This window comes from Gigantopelta aegis, chromosome 10 (assembly GCF_016097555.1).
Source record: "Gigantopelta aegis isolate Gae_Host chromosome 10, Gae_host_genome, whole genome shotgun sequence".
In the NCBI taxonomy this organism is placed as follows: Eukaryota; Metazoa; Mollusca; class Gastropoda; order Neomphalida; family Peltospiridae; genus Gigantopelta; species Gigantopelta aegis.
This window is the reverse complement of record NC_054708.1, coordinates 17,973,174-17,993,158: the sequence shown is the minus strand read 5'-3', so window position 1 is coordinate 17,993,158 and position 19,985 is coordinate 17,973,174. Positions and strand designations below refer to the sequence as shown.

At 33.8% G+C, this 19,985-nt stretch overlaps 1 protein-coding gene across 4 annotated transcripts in view; it reads right to left on the bottom strand.

Annotated features, from left to right (window-relative positions):
• Nucleotides 1-1,968: 1,968 nt before the first annotated feature.
• LOC121383183 (serine/threonine-protein phosphatase 2A 55 kDa regulatory subunit B alpha isoform-like) overlaps nt 1,969-19,985 on the bottom strand; it is a 43,867-nt gene continuing 25,850 nt past the window's right edge. For 3 of the 4 annotated variants that reach the window (XM_041513032.1, XM_041513035.1, XM_041513034.1), the window contains 5 exons: nt 19,665-19,854; nt 18,653-18,943; nt 17,757-17,927; nt 5,222-5,483; nt 1,969-4,308 (listed from right to left, as the gene is read on the bottom strand). In XM_041513032.1, the coding sequence (XP_041368966.1) occupies nt 4,032-4,308; nt 5,222-5,483; nt 17,757-17,927; nt 18,653-18,943; nt 19,665-19,854 (1,191 nt within the window). In that variant the 3' untranslated portion in view covers nt 1,969-4,031. The remainder of the gene's footprint in view (nt 4,309-5,221; nt 5,484-17,756; nt 17,928-18,652; nt 18,944-19,664; nt 19,855-19,985) is intronic. The other variant, XM_041513033.1, reaches the window with a different exon arrangement.

The window sequence follows — 19,985 nt, the reverse complement described above, 5'->3', positions numbered from 1 at the left end:
TATACTGAAACATTATCCAAAGCCATTAAGTTGTTTTATTGCACTATAAAGGAATGTATGAAATTCATCTGGGCATTTTTAATGACTAAAATACTGTTTTGAACATTATCAGTCTTATTAGTTACTAGTTCTCTAAAATTTATTAACTAATGGCAATGGGGTTAAAAAGAAAAAGAAAAAAGAACAAAGCATTTTTGAAGAATGTTGTCACGACTCCAACAAAAAAATCCAAATTAAGTATTTTTTTCAGAATATTTAATTATTAAAAAAGAAAAGGAGACTTATGTAAAGACTGATAAGTTAATACTTTGGTATAAAACAAGTCAATTTTTATTTTTTCTTCTTCAATTGAAAGCTGAAACATTAACAGCTAGTGACTGGAAATGTTACAAAAACTGAGCACAGTAAATAATATATTAAGATACTGAAAATAGACAATTATTTGTCCAATACAATATCCTCAGTAGATTACAAGAAGCGATCAATAGTCAAGACACCTCATGGCTTTAATTAAACTGCAGAAAACCGCCAATATGAAGCTAATTTTGGCTTAACATCTTTCATAATCTTTTACAATTCCACTGTACAGTCAATATTTATTTCCGTCTCTGCCAATGCAATTAGAAATAGAAAGATATTTTCAGAAACATTAAATTAAAATCACAAGTGAACATATACAGTTGGAATTATGAGCACTTTTGTCAATAATTTTTATCCATTAAATAATCAGTAAGAAATTACTTCTTTTTTTCTCTCAAAAGTTAATGAGCAAACTATACATTTGTGCAGCACTTCTTAACTCTACTAAATGGTAAAATCTGTCCAGCCCTTTTCAAATAGTGAAAAAGTCTACCACAAACTTGAAACAACTTACACACGACTCTTTTTGATAACCAACTAACTCTTTTTGATAACCAACTCTTTTTGAGTTTCTGTCATCTATTTGTACCATCTCCCAGCTACAATGAGTTTATGTCATTCACATTAATAATTTCTTCTTGAAAAGGGAGTGCGGGGAGGAAGAGTTAACACCACAATGTTTAACTGCATGTTGGAACAGCAATAACCACCTATACACTTGCTAACAAAATATGAAAACTCGGAATGTCTACTATCCAAGATTATCTATCTAAAATGCAAGATGAATCAAATGAAGTCAAGACAACAATCAAAAAGTAGAGAAGACGAAGTTATGCTAAATGTGCAAAAAAGATGAATCCTTTTAAATGATTGGAGTCAAGATCGACATCCATACTAAAGGGGCAATATGGAACAAAATTAAGTAGAGAACACGAAGCTATGTGCAACAAAGCATTCTCTTAGAAAGTCTATAGTATTGCAAAGCGATATTGCAAAGTTGCAAGAGTTTAGTGAATTAGGCCCCAGCTTATGAAGATGTATGCTGAAATAGGCAGTGCAGATCTTAAAACTATGATTATCAATATCTGAACAGAGATGTAAAAGAATGAGTAGCCCTTAAAAAATCTGATTGTCTGCACACGGTCATATGTAAAAACTGCTTACAAAATGGCAGAAGCATTTTCAGTTGAGTAGTTAGTTACTCAGGTCTTTACCTTCAAACTGCTTCATCAGTTTGAACATATCAAAATGGTCTGCAAAGACCTCTGCACACATTTCGGGTGGGTGAACCTTTTAAATCATTTTGTCAACTACATTTTCAGCATTTTTGTTCCAAGTGTGTGTGTTTTTCAAAATTTCTGGCTCACCTAAATGCAAACTTGGAAGTAAAACATCACTGAAGTATTTTGCACCTTAATAAATCAAGACAACTTGCTGTGTAACCTAAATGGTATATTTCTTAACACCTTATTACGAACAAAAGTGATTACACCATTTTAATACTTAAAAATAATTCAGATATTTTAAAATATATAAAATGGTTGCCGACAAATTTCACTTACAAAGGAACAAACTGTCAATACAATACAAAGGCACAAAACAAATAAGCACTATTTTTTTTTTTTTAATTCAGCGTTGTACAACATACATGATTCACAACTTACCGACTCGAAGAATACTAAGTTGACTATAAAACAGAGTTGTGACATAATGTCTCAGGAATATTTTTATTTTTTTTAATTTCAGTCAATGTGATGTCACTACGTACAGGCCTCGGAATTTGTGTTCAGAATAGCTATAACATATCTATATTTTAGAGAATTAAGCCTAATTATGAATATATCAAGGCACAATACATCAAGATCTCCAAAATCTGTGTATACAGCATCAGTTCTCATCATGGCATTTCAATGAAAGCAACAACATATGCAGATATTACTGAAAACGGGACATAATTTCAAAATTTTAGGTAATGAGCAAGTTCACTAGGTAACAAATTATTTTATGTGAATCTCATTTGTGTGGCCTATCCAAATATTGTAAACAGAATAGATGATGATTCACCATTGGCAGTTTGCACAACTGCCACGTGAATAGAATGGTTCATGTCAAGTACTGTGAAATAAATACAACCAAGAACTGAACAAGGCTTTACTTATGAACTGTAAACAATGCAACATATGTTGATGTCCAGTCTCACACCAAATTGAAACGAGGGATCAACAAGATATACAACAATAAACGAGTCAGCATTTTGTGTATTTATGTGATTTTCTTTTTGAAATTGATGTAAGAAGCCTGTAAAGTATGGGCTTTTCACAGATCAAAGACATTTTTTCCCCAGGTAGCACTATAATAAAAAGATGGAATTCTAGAAAACAAGAATTTCGAGGCCTGTTAGTGAGTGAAGTATATGATATGAGGTTTGAGAAATACAGAACTCGAGCCAACAGAGTTTCACTGAAATACAAACTACACATTTTTTTTACAAACAGATTTAAAAAAAAAAAAAAAAAAAAAAAAAAAAATATATATATATATATTTTTAGTTCCTCCCTATTCACAAAACATGTTACCACCAGTATTCAGGAAACGGACCTACTTTTTTATATTCTAATAAATTTCACCAAAATCATGGTACTACAATGGAAATACTGATTTCATTTTCTCTCATTAACAATTATTTATCACATCGCACAAAGATTATACATCATGATTTAGCAAATCTTCATGAATGCTACAGTGACGATAATGCACAAACATCTGGTTTCATTATACAGCTGGCAGTCCTGGTGCTACGATTGTTAACAATATACAGTAGTAATAGAAAGTAATATTGAATTATATTTACTAATTATTTCTCTTTTTAAAATAAGTTGTCAAATTCTGGACTGGTTAATTTACCGCATAAAAATGGTTACGACAGTTTAAATTAAATAATTTCACTGTACTCTGGTCAATACTTTTAGATTACTCCACTTAACACAACTCATTTTTATTGCTCGACTTAGGTGTGCACGTGTAAAATTAACAAGTGTAGGATTTTTAAAGTACAACCCAACTGTATTAACTGAAGACTTTGGTAAAAGACCAAAGTAAATTACATTTTCATTGTATCTCATGCACTTTTAGGTCCGTTTATACCCTTCCATTCCTTTAATATGGAGTTGTCAAATTATCTTTGTCAAAAACACAAATGGTTTTGTTATTTGAAGAAGAAACCACGTGGCTTTTGTTATTCAAAAGAAAAGCTACTATATATATATATATGATTGATCCAGTGTACACACCAAGGTAAATATGTTTATTGATACAAATTCGCAGGTGAAATGTGCAGGTTGAAATGTTGGAAGGCATGATTGAAGATGGAACACAACCTCAACCTAAAGAGACTTTAAACAAGGTTGTTCTGTGAAACATACCAACAGCATGGTTCAAAACATTTTCTTCTCAAGCTGGTTTCCACCGACTAATGAGCCAATATAGCTTTACACATTCTCCCCCCCACCCCCACCTCTTCTAGGGAGGACTAGCAACTTGATACAAACAGTATTTCCACCGGACTGCATTAATTTGATTTATACTTGCACCAAACAAGTTCACGGAGCAACCCTCAAGCGAAGGATGACTGGCACCAATTTGAATACTCTCCAGACTAACTAAAATGTTCACTAATCTTTACTGTGAAATATATACAAATTATTCGTTGCTGCAATGGCGATGATGTTTTCTGCTGGGTGCCACGCAGTGTGAAGAATCTTTTTATTGAAGTCTAAGCAATCCACACTAATTTCATCTTTTTTACGCTTGCCTCCAGTGCAAACTTTACGTGGTTTGAGAACTGTCCGTGGCTTCATGTTTTCTCTACACGCCTCAAGAGTATAGTCTTTTTTATGATCACGGTCAAACATTCGGAAGAAGTTGTTATAGGAGCCAGTCATGACGTGTCTGAAAGACAAAACAAACACAAATTCAGGAAACATCTTGTTCCATATCACATTGCGATTTGCTATGCAACTTTCAGAGATCGCTTCACAATTTTAAAACATTAAATAGTAGTTGCTATTCAATTTTCAATTGACTAGGAATATAGCCAATCAAGATTTTGAAAACAAACTATTCCTGTAATTTGATCTTTAGGAGATTAAATATTTACCCAGCTTCAGATGTTTGATGTATCAATGCCATTCTTATACATCAGTTTTTAAAAGAATTAAACATAAGATTTTCCATACCAATATTTACAGCCTATAGCCAGAGATAATTAACCGAATGGCCCAATGAAGTTCTAGAAACATAGACATTTGATGTTATCTTGAAATCAGTGCTTCTAGAATTTTTACAAAATCTACTAGCCATGGGATCAGTGATTAAAAATTTTACTAGCCACAATTAAAAATTCACTACCCTACTTTAAGTTAATATAATTTTACTAATAGTAATAATAAGATAATTATGTCACCTATTATTGGGGATGGGGGCAGGATATTCAATTTAAATTTAAAAATAGACTTACAGTAGTTATACTAGCCGTCGGGTATGACTATAGATATTTACTAGCTCAGCACTGAATATCACTAGCCATGGGAGTGGGGCTACCATTATCTAGAAGCCCTGTTTAAATGTACTTCCATTTTACGAACTACATAGTTCTCTGCAATGTGGGTTATTTAGTACAATTATAAACATTTATAAGTAGTTCCCATGCACAAAATGTTAGAAACCCCTCACCATTTTAACATGTACTTGCTGGCATCTTAGAAATATATATATATATAAAAGGAAATAAATAAAAGAAAAAGAAAAAAGATGTTAAAAACAACAAAAAATAACACAAAACCTTCACAAACTGAAGACTTACCTGTCATCCCCACTCCATGAGCATTCGAACTTGTCAAATATACAGTCATTTTCATACAAAGAGCACAATTTGCTGCGGAGATATTCATGAACTTGATACGTTTCCACAGGCTTATTCTCCATATGCAAGTCCCAAACTTTCACAGATAAATAATCTCTTGTAATCATGTATCTACCATTGTGACTAAACTTAACATCAGATATACTAGATATAATTTCCGAGAAGAAGCTGCGATTGGTTGGGTCTTCTGGTTCTTCAAACACTGAATGATAATAAAAAAAAAAAAAAAAAAAAATGCAAATCAGAACATATAGCACACATGTTGTTTATACATTAAATACAAAAGGAACAATATCTAATCAAAACAAGTTTTTAAAACACCCCAGCACATTTTAAACTGCAGCTATTAGGCACATGGGACAATCTTAACACTGTATAGAAACAGAAGAAACCCACTTTAGTTACCAGGACTTGATTTAACATTACCACTGTACTGCTGAGCTACAGCCCCCTCCCCAATCAACAGAAAGCAACTCCGAGTCCAGAATAAGGCAAGCTAAAAGGAACGTGTTATTTGCACAGTATAATAAGTAGATCAGAGTTATCTTAAATACATACACACATATATATACACACACATACATACACAAACAAACAAGACATCAAGATGCCACAGAAGAATATATTTATGTTAATACTTGTGACTTATATTGTGAAATATAGGACAATAATTTTCAAAATCACATTTCTAAACTTCCTATTCACATTTGTAATGTTAGCAGGTCACGGGGCCGTTAAACTAGAAAAAGCATTCAGCGCGATTCTTGCTATTAATATTCCTGCCTGTATCATTGTCCATCTGAAACCAAAAATCCAAAGAACAATTGTCTGAAACAGGGTAAACTTAAGTAATGTGTTATCTTCTCAGTAGAAGTAATATATATACAATGGACTCTTGTCTAAACCGGACTCACTTCGTACCGTTGAAATAGTCCGGTTTACATAGAGGACTGGTTTGTTTAGACAGAGTTCATCCAGAGTTATGGTTCTTGAATTATCGACAACTCCCGATCAACAATGACATTTGAACCCATGGATGGTTGGGAAACACAGTCATACAAGCCAGACTTACAATCGATTATTTCACAGACATAAAAAAATATACTTAAAGAGACATTCCTGAGTTTGCTGCAATTTTTAAGATGTTGTCGACTAACAGACTTTTTAACAATTGTAATTACACATCAAATATATTTTTTCTGCATAAAATATTAGTGGCTGCATATTAAACTCGTTTCTGGTCGTTCTAATATATGCACTAGGTTAAATTTCATTTTATTTCCTAAAACATTTATTCGTACGTACGAATTAAAAAAATTGTGTTAAATCTTTCTGTTTTGACTATGGATTTGAATCAAATTCTTGTATTAATTTGACTAGTTTCTAACGAAAGTTCGATATGTTGCCATTTTTTGGGTCGCTCCACCATTATAAATGAAATAAGACACAAAATATTCGAGCGACTCACACCTATTTATACTTGCGTTAGGTTGACAAATATAACTTGCTGAATTTATAAGAGTGAATCAGTTAGGTATCAACACACACACCAATATTAATCCGATTGATCTAACGGCCCACTGCAATAAGAGTTAACTGCACAGCGTTGCGATTACATTTTATATTTGATCTTGTGACAGCGTCCTGATTACTTGGCAACTGACGATCATTGTTCAACTAATTAAGCAGCCCATCGTTCAGTCAAATCCCAATCCGGTGTAGACAGAGGTAATTAATGCATGAACGGTTCTTTTGTTCTTGATTTTTGATCCGGAGTCCAGAGTAGACAATACGGATTAGGCAGAGATTTATACCTAAGAGATAAATGGTAGTTGGACGGGGCTTTAGAAATGGACCATTACACAGATTATTATATATATATATATATATATACACACACACACACACACACACAAACTTGAAATCAAGATGGCAAGTTTCAAAAATTGTCGTTTTAAAGGTGGATATTTATTTAGTACTTTTCACATTTTGTTAACATTTATAATTATGTTAGCAGGTCACGGGGCCGATAAGCTAGAAAAAGCTTTCAGCGCGATTCCTGCTATTAATATTCCTGCCTGTATCATTGTCCATCTGAAAATGAAAATCCGAAGAACAATTGTCTGAAACAGGGTAAACTTACTTCAATATTCAACATAAACTACAGCTAATAATTCGGTGACAAGCAGACTTTTGGCAAAAAAAACCTGCTCATTTCGATGGCAAAATTAGGACCTGTAAAAGCGGACTATTTTCTATTCTAAAAATGTTTTGGTATTTTATATGGTAAAATGCTCCAAGGTAAAGATTTTTCTTCTACCTTTCCCTTAAACACCGAATGTTTTTTTGTTAGTTATAGATTTATTCTACTCTCTCGATCTCATGTTTATTTTTGTGTGAATCAAATTAGTGGAAATAAATTCCTTAAGAAAGTTATTGTAAGATCAGCAACATGACTCATGAATCTGACCCAACATTACCACTCTACCACTGATCTACATTCCCCTCTCCACTCAACAAAAAATAACACTAAATCAATAAGTCAAGGTATTAAGTAATGTGTGATCTTCTCAGTAGTAGTAGTACACACACACACACAAAATCAAGATGGCAAGTTTCAAAAATTGTCGTTTTAAAGGTGGATATTTATTTAGTACTTTTCACATTTTCTATTAACATTTATAATTATGTTAGCAGGTCACGGGGCCGATAAGCTAGAAAAAGCTTTCAGCGCGATTCCTGCTATTAATATTCCTGCCTGTATCATTGTCCATCTGAAAATGAAAATCCGAAGAACAATTGTCTGAAACAGGGTAAACTTACTTCAATATTCAACATATAAACTACAGCTAATAATTCGGTGACAAGCAGACTTTTGGCAAAAAAAACCCTGCTATTTCGATGGCAAAATTAGGACCTGTAAAAGCGGACTATTTTCTATTCTAAAAATGTTTTGTTATTTTATATGGTAAAATGCTCCAAGGTAAATATTTTTCTTCTACCTTTCCCTTAAACACCGAATGTTTTTTTGTTAGTTATAGATTTATTCTACTCTCTCGATCTCATGTTTATTTTTGTGTGAATCAAATTAGTGGAAATAAATTCCTTAAGAAAGTTATTGTAAGATCAGCAACACGACTCATGAATCTGACCCAACATTACCACTCTACCACTGATCTACATTCCCCTCTCCACTCAACAAAAAATAACACTAAATCAATAAGTCAAGGTATTAAGTAATGTGTGATCTTCTCAGTAGTAGTAGTACACACACACACAAAATCAAGATGGCAAGTTTCAAAAATTGTCGTTTTAAAGGTGGATATTTATTTAGTACTTTTCACATTTTCTATTAACATTTATAATTATGTTAGCAGGTCACGGGGCCGATAAGCTAGAAAAAGCTTTCAGCGCGATTCCTGCTATTAATATTCCTGCCTGTATCATTGTCCATCTGAAACCAAAAATCCAAAGAACAATTGTCTGAAACAGGGTAAACTTAAGTAAAGTGTTATCTTCTCAGTAGAAGTAATATATATACAATGGACTCTTGTCTAAACCGGACTCACTTCGTACCGTTGAAATAGTCCGGTTTACATAGAGGACTGGTTTGTTTAGACAGAGTTCATCCAGAGTTATGGTTCTTGAATTATCGACAACTCCCGATCAACAATGACATTTGAACCCATGGATGGTTGGGAAACAGTCATACAAGCCAGACTTACAATCGATTATTTCACAGACATAAAAAAATATACGTAAAGAGACATTCCTGAGTTTGCTGCAATTTTTAAGATGTTGTCTACTAACAGACTTTTTAACAGTTGTAATTACATATCAAATATATTTTTTCTGCATAAAATATTAGTGGCTGCATATTAAACTCATTTCTGGTCGTTCTAATATATGCACTAGGTTAAATTTCATTTTATTTCCTAAAACATTTATTCGTACGTACGAATTAAAAAATTTGTGTTAAATCTTTCTGTTTTGACTATGGATTTGAATCAAATTCTTGTATTAATTTGACTAGTTTCTAACGAAAGTTCGATATGTTGCCATTTTTTGGGTCGCTCCACCATTATAAATGAAATAAGACACAAAATATTCGAGCGACCCACACCTATTTATACTTGCGTTAGGTTGACAAATATAACTCGCTGAATTTATAAGAGTGAATCAGTTAGGTATCAACACACACACCAATATTAATCCGATTGATCTAACGGCCCACTGCAATAAGAGTTAACTGCACAGCGTTGCGATTACATTTTATATTTGATCTTGTGACGGCGTCCTGATTACTTGGCAACTGACGATCATTGTTCAACTAATTAAGCAGCCCATCGTTCAGTCAAATCCCAATCCGGTGTAGACAGAGGTAATTAATGCATGAACGGTTCTTTTGTTCTTGATTTTTGATCTGGAGTCCAGAGTAGACAATACGGATTAGGCAGAGATTTATACCTAAGAGATAAATGGTAGTTGGACGGGGCTTTAGAAATGGACCATTACACAGATTATTATTATATATATATATATATATATATATATATATATATATATATATATATATATATATATATATATATATATATATATATATATACACACACACACACACACACACAAACTTGAAATCAAGATGGCAAGTTTCAAAAATTGTCGTTTTAAAGGTGGATATTTATTTAGTACTTTTCACATTTTCTATTAACATTTATAATTATGTTAGCAGGTCACGGGGCCGATAAGCTAGAAAAAGCTTTCAGCGCGATTCCTGCTATTAATATTCCTGCCTGTATCATTGTCCATCTGAAACCAAAAATCCAAAGAACAATTGTCTGAAACAGGGTACACTTACTTCAATATTCAACATACAAACTGCCATGTTACACAACACATTAATGACTTATTCAATAACAAGAATTCTGCGTACTATAAACAGTCTGAATAATAAAAAATAAGTTTTAAATACTTTTCACATGTATTAAGATGAAGCCAAGCTTCATTGATGTAGGACAGTTTGTGATAAATGGAATTAAATGTTAAAGTTATGCTGATGAAGGACAAATAATACTTATATCTCCATTCATTAAAATAAAAAACATGTATGTTTTATTCAACACCACCACTATACCACTGAATCATTGGTTCTTTGATGTCAAATATTTGGTAATTCTAACATACAGCCACACATCGAAATAAGCTGACAATGGTCATACAGGTTACCAGGAGGTAAGAAAGGGACAAAATCTTATTAAACTAAAAAAAACTCAGCAAGTCTACTTCCAACGATCTATTAAGAAATCCAAAACTGAATGTTGCGACAAATGTAACTAGTTATTCCTAGTCTAGATGATGAAATATCAAACAGGTGGTAACAGTGATCTCAACTTTTGAACCAAAGCTTTCATTAAAATCAAATGAGAAATGAAGTCTTGATAACAGTGAACTTCATCACTGAGAGTCAAAATACGAACTTGTTCAAAATGTCTTGATCCTATTCCTATATGGAGTTTATGAAAAATTATGTAAGTGGAGCATAATTTTTTATTTTTTTTAGTGACCCGTATGTCGACTTCTGAGATGAAGGCGAAACGCAAACTGCTTTTATTGATGTGAGCAGGTCACGGGGCCGATAAGCTAGAAAAAGCTTTCAGCGTGAATCCTGCTATTAATATTCCCGCCTGAATCATTGTCCATCTGAAACTAAAAATCCAAAGAACAATTGTCTGAAACAGGATACCTGACAGTCAAAATTTGAACTTGTTAAAAATACCATGATCCTATTCCTAGGTGAAGTTTCATGAAAATTGGATGAGAAATCATGTCAGTGGAGTTTTAATTTTTATCTTTAGTAACCCTGACCTCAACTTTTGACACGGAGACAAAACGTGAACTCATTCAAGATATAATATTCACATGCATGAAGTATAAAAAAATTGGATGAGAAGTATGTCGGTAGTGCCATGTTCCCATGATGACTTGTATTGAGGAGATAATTACCCTTCATACCTAGCATATCAATAAAAGCTGATGATGCTCTATTCTAAAAACGGTTTGGTATTAAATTTGGTAAAATGCACCTAAGGTAAAGTTGCTTTTCTTTCCATTTTACCTTTTCTTTACACCAAATGTCCTTTGTTCTATTGCCTCTACCATGTGTTTACTGTAAATGCCTTTATTTCACGATTGTTACATCTGAAAATTATTGTGAGCAGGGAAAACTAAATATATTGGTCACAGATTGAAGAACCCTTCAAAAACTAAAAACTGTAGGCATATACTGTTTACATGTGAAGATAAATCATTCACTTGTTCTGCCTTCAGTGAAGCCAACCCTGTCAAACTAATTGATAAAATTTAGTTTGTTTTCTTCGACTTACTTTAAAATAAAATAATTTATATTTTAATCCTTAATTCGCAAAAATATATGCTTGCAAATTCACCCATTTTAAAGAAATGGAAAAAATGAATGCCTTCCGAAAATAAAGTCGTTTACAGTAATTTAAAATATATTATTTCATCTGGCTATTTTCCAGTTTTTATTGATGTGAGCAGGTCACGGGGCCGTTAAGCTAGCAAAAGCTTTCAGCGCGATTCCTGCTATTAATATTCCTGCCTGTATCATTGTTCATTTGAAACCAAAAATTCAAACAACAATTGTCTGAAACAGGACAACTGACAAAGTAAACATTTGAACTTGTTCAAAATATCATGAAAATTGGATGAGAAATAATGTCAGTGGAGTTTAATTTTTATCTTTGGTAACCCTGACCTCAACTTTTGACAAAAGGCACATGAACAATCGTCTGAAACAGGATATCTGACACTGAAACATAGCGTCAATACATAATTAATTCAATGGTGGTTAAGAAAAATTAAAAAAAATTAAACACTATTAAAGTGATTCTAATAAAAACATGACATACTCATATTTCTTTTTGGTAGGTACTGGTTTCTTACATCGGCAATCCACATACAATGACCAATGACAGGTTATAGCTCAGTCTGTAGAGCAACCACCTGAGGTTCTTGAGTTGTAGGACTGAAACTGAGTTTTTCAACTTCTAATCAGTGCCCAAAGCCTGGTATACATATCAATTACCAAATGACATCCAACAGCTGATAGTGAATTAGTCAATGTGCTCTAGTAGTGGTGATAAACAAAAACAAACTTTTTATGTCAACAGTGATACTCAAATGGCATACTTGGTAACAAAAGATCCCTCCTCCCAAGTCTCAAATTGACAAGGAGCATGCAGCAAATGCACAATTTGCTTTCTGATGATAAATTTCACAGGTTTTACTTTTCATCTCACTATTTACATTATAATTTATAACAAATACATCCAGGACTTCTCATATTTAAAAAAAACAAAAAAAAAACAGGTTACATTGTAACCCACAACAATAACATGCACAAACCTTCGCTGGACAAAACCCTAAGATGCTCCATCAGGCATCTTCAGAATAGCATGCAGGCTTTCTACCAGAAAATAATTTGAGGGTACATAATAAAAACAGACCATCAGAGCCCCAACAGTTGATGATGGATTTGAATGTTTTGAAATTGGGAAAATGCATTTCACGTCTCTTGACAATTAAAAAAACCCCGTTCTCTTCAGTGTTCTCGCTACTCCATGCAAGTGGGGTGGCCCGCCCACCCCAGGGTCCCACCTGGCATCTGGAAAAATGGAAGTTATCATGACTCAGTTTTATTTTGGGAGTCATGCATTCAAAAATGGGAGTCATCTATGATATTATTTACTAAATCACAATTAACTGAATAACTGTCTTGTTTATATTACATGAACATATTATATCCACTATTCTATCTTTATAATACATATATATATATATCCAGTTTTTCTTCTTGTAAATGATTTAGTGGTTGTTTACTTCTCTTTGTATGCACCCTTTGGCTTTTAGTCACCCAATGCTGTATTAAAAACAACAAAGAAGAATAACAAAAAAATTAAAAACTAGACCGAACTAAAAACTTGTGGCTGGCCAACGTATTATCAGACATCCATTGTCGCGATGATTTAAATTTAGACAAAGGGACTGAAACACAACATCAGTCACACTGGTTTTACCCTTATGTTGCATTAAACGTATTGATACAGTTGGGAACCAGTTAAACCGATCGGCTATACATGTATTTATTCTGAAACTTCGTAGTCATAAGGTTCATAGGTTTTTATTCTTATTATTTTTTAATGTAAAGCAATTGACAGTGGAGAGAAAAAAAAACTATATAGAGAGAACTGAAAAATCGCAGTTGATCGTATACAGACCACACATTTGACATTGTCACGATCTAAATTTAGACAAAAAAGACTGGCACTTTTTTTTTTCTGCTGGGGTGGGGTGGGGTGGGGGGGGGTGGGGGGTGGGAAGCGCACAGAGAAGCTGTGGTCACGGATGGACAAAGCAGACGACAGAAGTACTCAAGTAGGATAACTCTTACACGTCAGGATTTGCCAGGGGAAAAGCACTCTTGAGAATCAAAATGACGGCAAGTTGTGTACAGTTTGCGTTAGCCGTCAGGGTTGAAAAAGGAGGGGGTGAGAATTATCAGGGCTTTTGCGTCAACGTGTCAAGTCAGTGACGTTTTCCATACAGTGCACCCAGAGATACAAGAGGGGTTTTCCGTCAAAGCTATAGTCGATGGCTATGATTTAGACTGGGCTCTCACTGTAGGCGATCTCGCCTCGACCTTCAATTTGAATGCAGTCCGATTCGTGTGCACGTGAAGATACAGCATGTGCGTCGACATCGATCGAAACACCACCTGATGCTTTCAAGTTGCTTATGATGGCATCCCATGACCGCAATTTGCCTCCAAAGACGACAAGCAGGTAGGTGCAGTGATACTAAAAAAAACCTTGTTGAACACTGACTTGATACAATAAATTAAGTAGTATTTACGGCATAGGAACGCGTGCGCGCACACACACCCACACCCACACATACAGAGCAAACGGCCTATATGAAAGTACAAAAGAATGATGTCATGTGATTTCGGTACAGTTACGTTTAAAAAGTCTTCAGCAATACCAGTGTTTCACGCCTTCACGGTCGTTAGGTCTAATTCAGTACTTAATTATATTTATGTATTAAACAGACTATTTATACTTTTTTTTAGACGATTTAAAACTTTTTAGTATTGAGTATATGGGAAAGGGGCTGGGGGGTGGTTGAGGGGATCTCCCCCCATTTCAAGTTTTATTTAATAGTTTATTTTTGAGTGAGTGTCGTTCAAATCCAGGAATCCCCCCCCCCCCTTTTTTCTCACAAAATAGTGGACGACAGATTCTATAATGAGTGGACAGATGTTAGTTTATAAATATTCCAGTTTTATTTGAAAGGATTTCTTCTCACTATCTGGTACTAAAACTTGGAAAGTGGAAAAGAAATTGTGAAATACTGACATGGACAAATCTGTTAAATTTCTATGCAATCATGCACTGACCAAGTTAGACAAAAACTCATTAAGAATGTGTTGAACTGAATATGGGCATTCCCGAGTGCACAGATGCTAGCTTATAAATACACCAGTGTTGCTTAAAATTATTTCTTCTTAGCATCTGGTACTAAAACTGATGGAAAGTGGAAAAGAAATAGTGAAATATAGACACGGATAAATCTGTTAAGTTTCATTGCAATCATCTACTGACCAAGTTGGATGAATCTGTGAAGTTTTTGTGCAATCATCTATTGATCAAGTTGGACAAATCTGTGAAGTTTTTGTGCAGTCATCTACTGACTGGATAAATCTGTGAACTTTTTGTGCAAACATCTATTGACCAACTTGGACAAATTTGTGCAGTCATCCTCTGACAAAATTGGACAAAGCTGTGAAGTTTCTGTGCAGTCATCTACTGACTTTTATTGGTGAAAGGAATAGTTTGAACTTTTTAGTTTTCCTTTTTAGTTTTTAGTTTAGTTTTGAAAATGGCATGTGAAACTTAAAACTGACATTGACAGTGAGATTGTTTTTATTTCTCTCTGGCTGCAAAGAGTATACTAAGATTTTTCAGACAGCTTGCTTTCATGTCTTTCATCTTAAGACTGAGTTTTTCTCCGGCAAAGACATTTAAAGGAGAGGACAATTAAGGCATTTGGCCTGGTATGCATATCCAACGATATATAATGCACATTATTGCTTAATATCAAGACGTATAATCGTATAGTTAATTAATAAAACGGTTAAATGTGACGACTATTATATATAACGGGCGCAGCCATTTTGTACCATCTCAGTGCGTACGCCCTCTGGCGAGCTGGTGGTTACGTAATACTTAACGCGTCACGTCAGGAATGAGCCTTAGAACTAGAGAAATACAATCTACATGTTTTTGCGGGATGATAAATAGTCATACATTGCAATGTTCTGTAATAATACACATCCCAGTAAGCCAACAGTAAGTATATCCAGCACTATATATATTATTTTTCAATACAAAATAAAATACCATCGTCAAAGTGGCTACACAACAAGTCGAAACAATTAACAATATTTTGCCCATGCATTAACCTACATACTGAAATGATACACGGAGTGTTTTCTTAGTTAACCTTCTGACTACTGCAGGCGAGATATCTCGCCCGACGTCACGTCAGTCGATATACTGTACACTGTATACAGTGCATTCCCCAATTCATATTTCCCGCCGTTTTGCACACGACACTCACCGGAAACGGAAATATAATTAAAGAAAAAAGATTTTTTTTCAAAATGGTGGTTTTTGTTTTGATTTTTTCAATTGAAAATACCTTGAAATTTTGAGTTCAAAAAGTGGTTTTCGGCAAGTATTTTCGCTTGACAACAATGGCGGCACGTCGCGGTAATTTTCAGGGATCGATAGCTGATTGTAACAGCTAATTTGATAATAAATTTGATCGTTTTACCAACAACGAAAATTACCAAATATTGCAATATGAATCGTAGTTCGGGTTTACCGGGTATTGGGAATAATGGACATAAATACTGGACAGCTGGCCCACAAATGCCCGTAAGTAAACGCAACTTTTTCGATTTTTTGCCTAATTTTAATCACCATTAGCCGATCTAAAATAATAAAAAATACAAAAAAAGACACGAAAATAATACTTACCAATTCATATATGAACTTTATTTCATGTATTTATCAAACATTTAAGTGAATATATGTGAGTAAAAATTATAAACTTGTACCCACTCAACGTGGTTTTTGTTAAAAATTAATCCAGTAGTCTAAAGGTTAATTGGTCTATGCCGTTAGTTGCTTCTACCTTTGATTCCTGATTGGCAGGTGTGTATTTGATTGGTAACGCGTTATCTTCACAGGAAGAAAGCCAGAACTATTTTGCTGCTGGCATTTAAAAAATAAGGGTAAATTAACAAAAGTTATATAATAATATTTGGTTTTTTTTGTAACTTCAGTAGCTTACGACAGTTACCATATCATAATTTAACAGTATTTTAACAACCTCTATTTTGTCCCATACCTGTATCCACTTGTATGTTTGATACACACAATAAAAGTTTTTTTTATTTGAGCAATGAAAATGACTGAAAACCCACTTATTTGATGCCAAAGTTGCCACGTGAACAGAACAGTCATCCTGTCTTTTGTGTCCACCAACTATCGTCTAATATTTTGTTCGCAATTACAGATTTAACTGATGATTTTTACTTTCTAACATTTGTTTGTTTAGCAATTCTTTATAAAATATTAAACTTTTTATTGGGGGGGGGGGGGGGGGGGGGGGGAGGAGGAGGAGGAGGAGAGAGAGTATCACTGCTTATAAAAACAGAAGTGGTAGTGTTAATAATTAAAATCATTCATCTTGGGTGCCAAATAATATACTCACTGCCTTTACAAACAAAACAGCTGGCAAAGCGATCAAATTCATTGGATAAAGATCGAAATAACATGAACAGATTTTTTGTTTAATCTCGCATTAGGGGATCACATTACAAAAATATATTATTTTTTTTCATATATCTTGAAATCTTTTTTGAAATAATATTAAAACTTCACTTGGTCCAGCAAAACAAATGCATGTGAATGTCATCAAACCGACAATATCTGGTTCAACTAATGGTACATAAGAGACGAGTCGGCTTGCATTTCGTATCAACTTTTTTTTTGCACCAAATACTGATGAGCAAAATAAGGAGAATGTTTTTTCAAAAAGTCTACCAAGCTTTACTACTTTCTTCTTCTTTTTTTTTTTTGAAGGGTGGAGTATTGCATGGGCTCCTTCCTTTAATTTTCACCTTACGAGAACACTGCTCTTACTAAAATTACAAAAAAAGACTCATTCATTTTCAAGATTTTAGGGCAAGCAATTTTGCCTTCCGTACCTTTCAGCAGAAAGCCTGACATACTGCATCAAAATGTACCACTACTAAGACCACCAAGTGAAAACATGATGCAAGTCAACAGTGCCATGCAGAGGATACAAAAATGTTCATACGTACACTTACATTTGGCGTGCTGATCGCAGAGCGCTTGCTGCCTCATATCACAGAGTCTGATGGAGCCCTTACTGCTGCTGTACACAAACATGTTACATTCCTTCGGATGGAATTCTGCCGCAGTGATTACTTCTGTCAGCTCTTCCATGTTTGCAGGTTTGATATCGACTATATCTGAACACCAGGTTAAAGAAAACCAACTCAACGTTTATTTAAACCCAGTACAGAAAATCTATTGCAAAGTGCCAGGGGATCCCAGACTAAATTTCAATAATAAAATACTAGTGGATTTACAGTGTTTAAGCTGAAAATATTAAATATTAAAAAAAAAAATGTTTTAATCTAATATTCTTTTTACATAAACTAAAAATTTCAGAATCTCAAAAACATGTTTCCAGAAATAAGATGGGTAAAATTCTCAACAATCAATGCATTTTAAGTAAAATATTCCAAGTTCAGCTGAAAAGAAATTAATAATCACTAGCAACACAGGGCTAGCTCTGGGTGAGCAAAATATTTCGCCAAATTGTCTATTAAACTTCAAAAAGTGCAGAAATCAACAGTTATTTTCTCTAAAATGTCAATTACATGAAATTATTTCATCAAATTTCAACAAAATTCGCCAACTGCTTTCAAAATTCGCAACTGGCGAGTGCCAGACCTAGCCCTGCATCAACATCTACAGGGCTAACTCTGGGTGAATAAAACATTTTGCCAAATTATCTATTAAATGTTAAAAAATTGCTGAAACCCAGTTATTTTGCAACAAAATATCAATTATTTTGTCAAATTAAATTAAAATTTGCCAATTATTTTTTATTTTTATTTTAATTCTCAAATTGTCGAGTGCCAGAGCTATCCCTGGATCCATTCGAACTAGAAGTCTAAGGAAAGGATACTAAAACTTTGGTCTGTTATTTCCAAATTCCAGAGATTAATCCTGAGGTCATCAGCAGAAAGGTATGTTTCTTGATCACTATTGACCGATATGGAATTGATATGATATGTATGAGCATTGGAGAATACTCGCTTGGGACTAGCTTCAACCATCAATTCCATGGGTGCAAAGTTTGGCACTCGAAGTGATGTAATGGAAGTCGGGTCTCGCATAAGACCATTTTCATCCTTTAAGTTGTACCCTTCTGGCTTCTTGTCACGTTCTGCTACTTTCCACAGTTTCACAGTCTTGTCTAAAAAGATCAGTTTTAAAAACAAAGTTAGCAATAAATTTTAATAGTAACTTCAATTTGTGTGTGATAGAAGATGATGTCCCAAATCAGTGTTCCTATTGATACAGAATCTGGATACTGGAATTAAGTACCTTTTAAAACGGGAAAGTGTTTCTTTAGCACAGGTCTTATAAAATGAGTAAGTTTGTTAACCAGATTATAATTAACTTTTAGCATGATTCTGTGCTTCTGCAAATAACAGATATGGGATCACAAGCAGAAGCAGCAAGGAATCTTATATAGATATAAATATACCGACAGTAAAGCACATACCACAGACCGACCAATTGTGGTTCATTGGTTGGAACATTTTTTTTTTTAAATAAATGGATCCACCAAAATGGATTTATTCTGCAACGCCAGCACCTCAGCGAGTGCTCCACCGACAGCTAAATCCTGCCCCAGTTTAGAATTAAGTAACCTATTAAACATTTTTTTAAACTTTCCACTAAAACCATCTAAGTTATAAAAATAGTCCATGTTACCTAAATAATACAATAATTAACAGCATTAATTACAAAATGAGTATTTTGTCACTAATAAACTGGTATATATTTACTTCAGCTCTCTACATTAACTTTTCCATCTAGGAGCCAGATGGCGCCTACTTGTATTTTTATATAGTGAAATGTTAGTCATCAAATGAAAAATAAGCATGGTTAAATAAATCTACAAAACATACCATTTGTTGAAAGTAAAAAGTGATTTCTATTTGTCCGTTTCAACCAGCGTATTTTATTAATTTTTTCTTCAATTTCCAGACTTTTAAGGTAATCGAACTCAGGCTCATGACTTTGGAAGGTGCTGTACACATTGTACTCTCCACGATTACACCCTGGAATGTTCACTTTGGTATGTAGCATTCCATCTTCCTAAAGTAAAAACAACAATATATACATATATATACATATATATATATACACACACACATATATACATACATCTAATTAACCATAACTAATCAACTACTAAGAAATAGAAAATACAATTAGTTCAGAACATG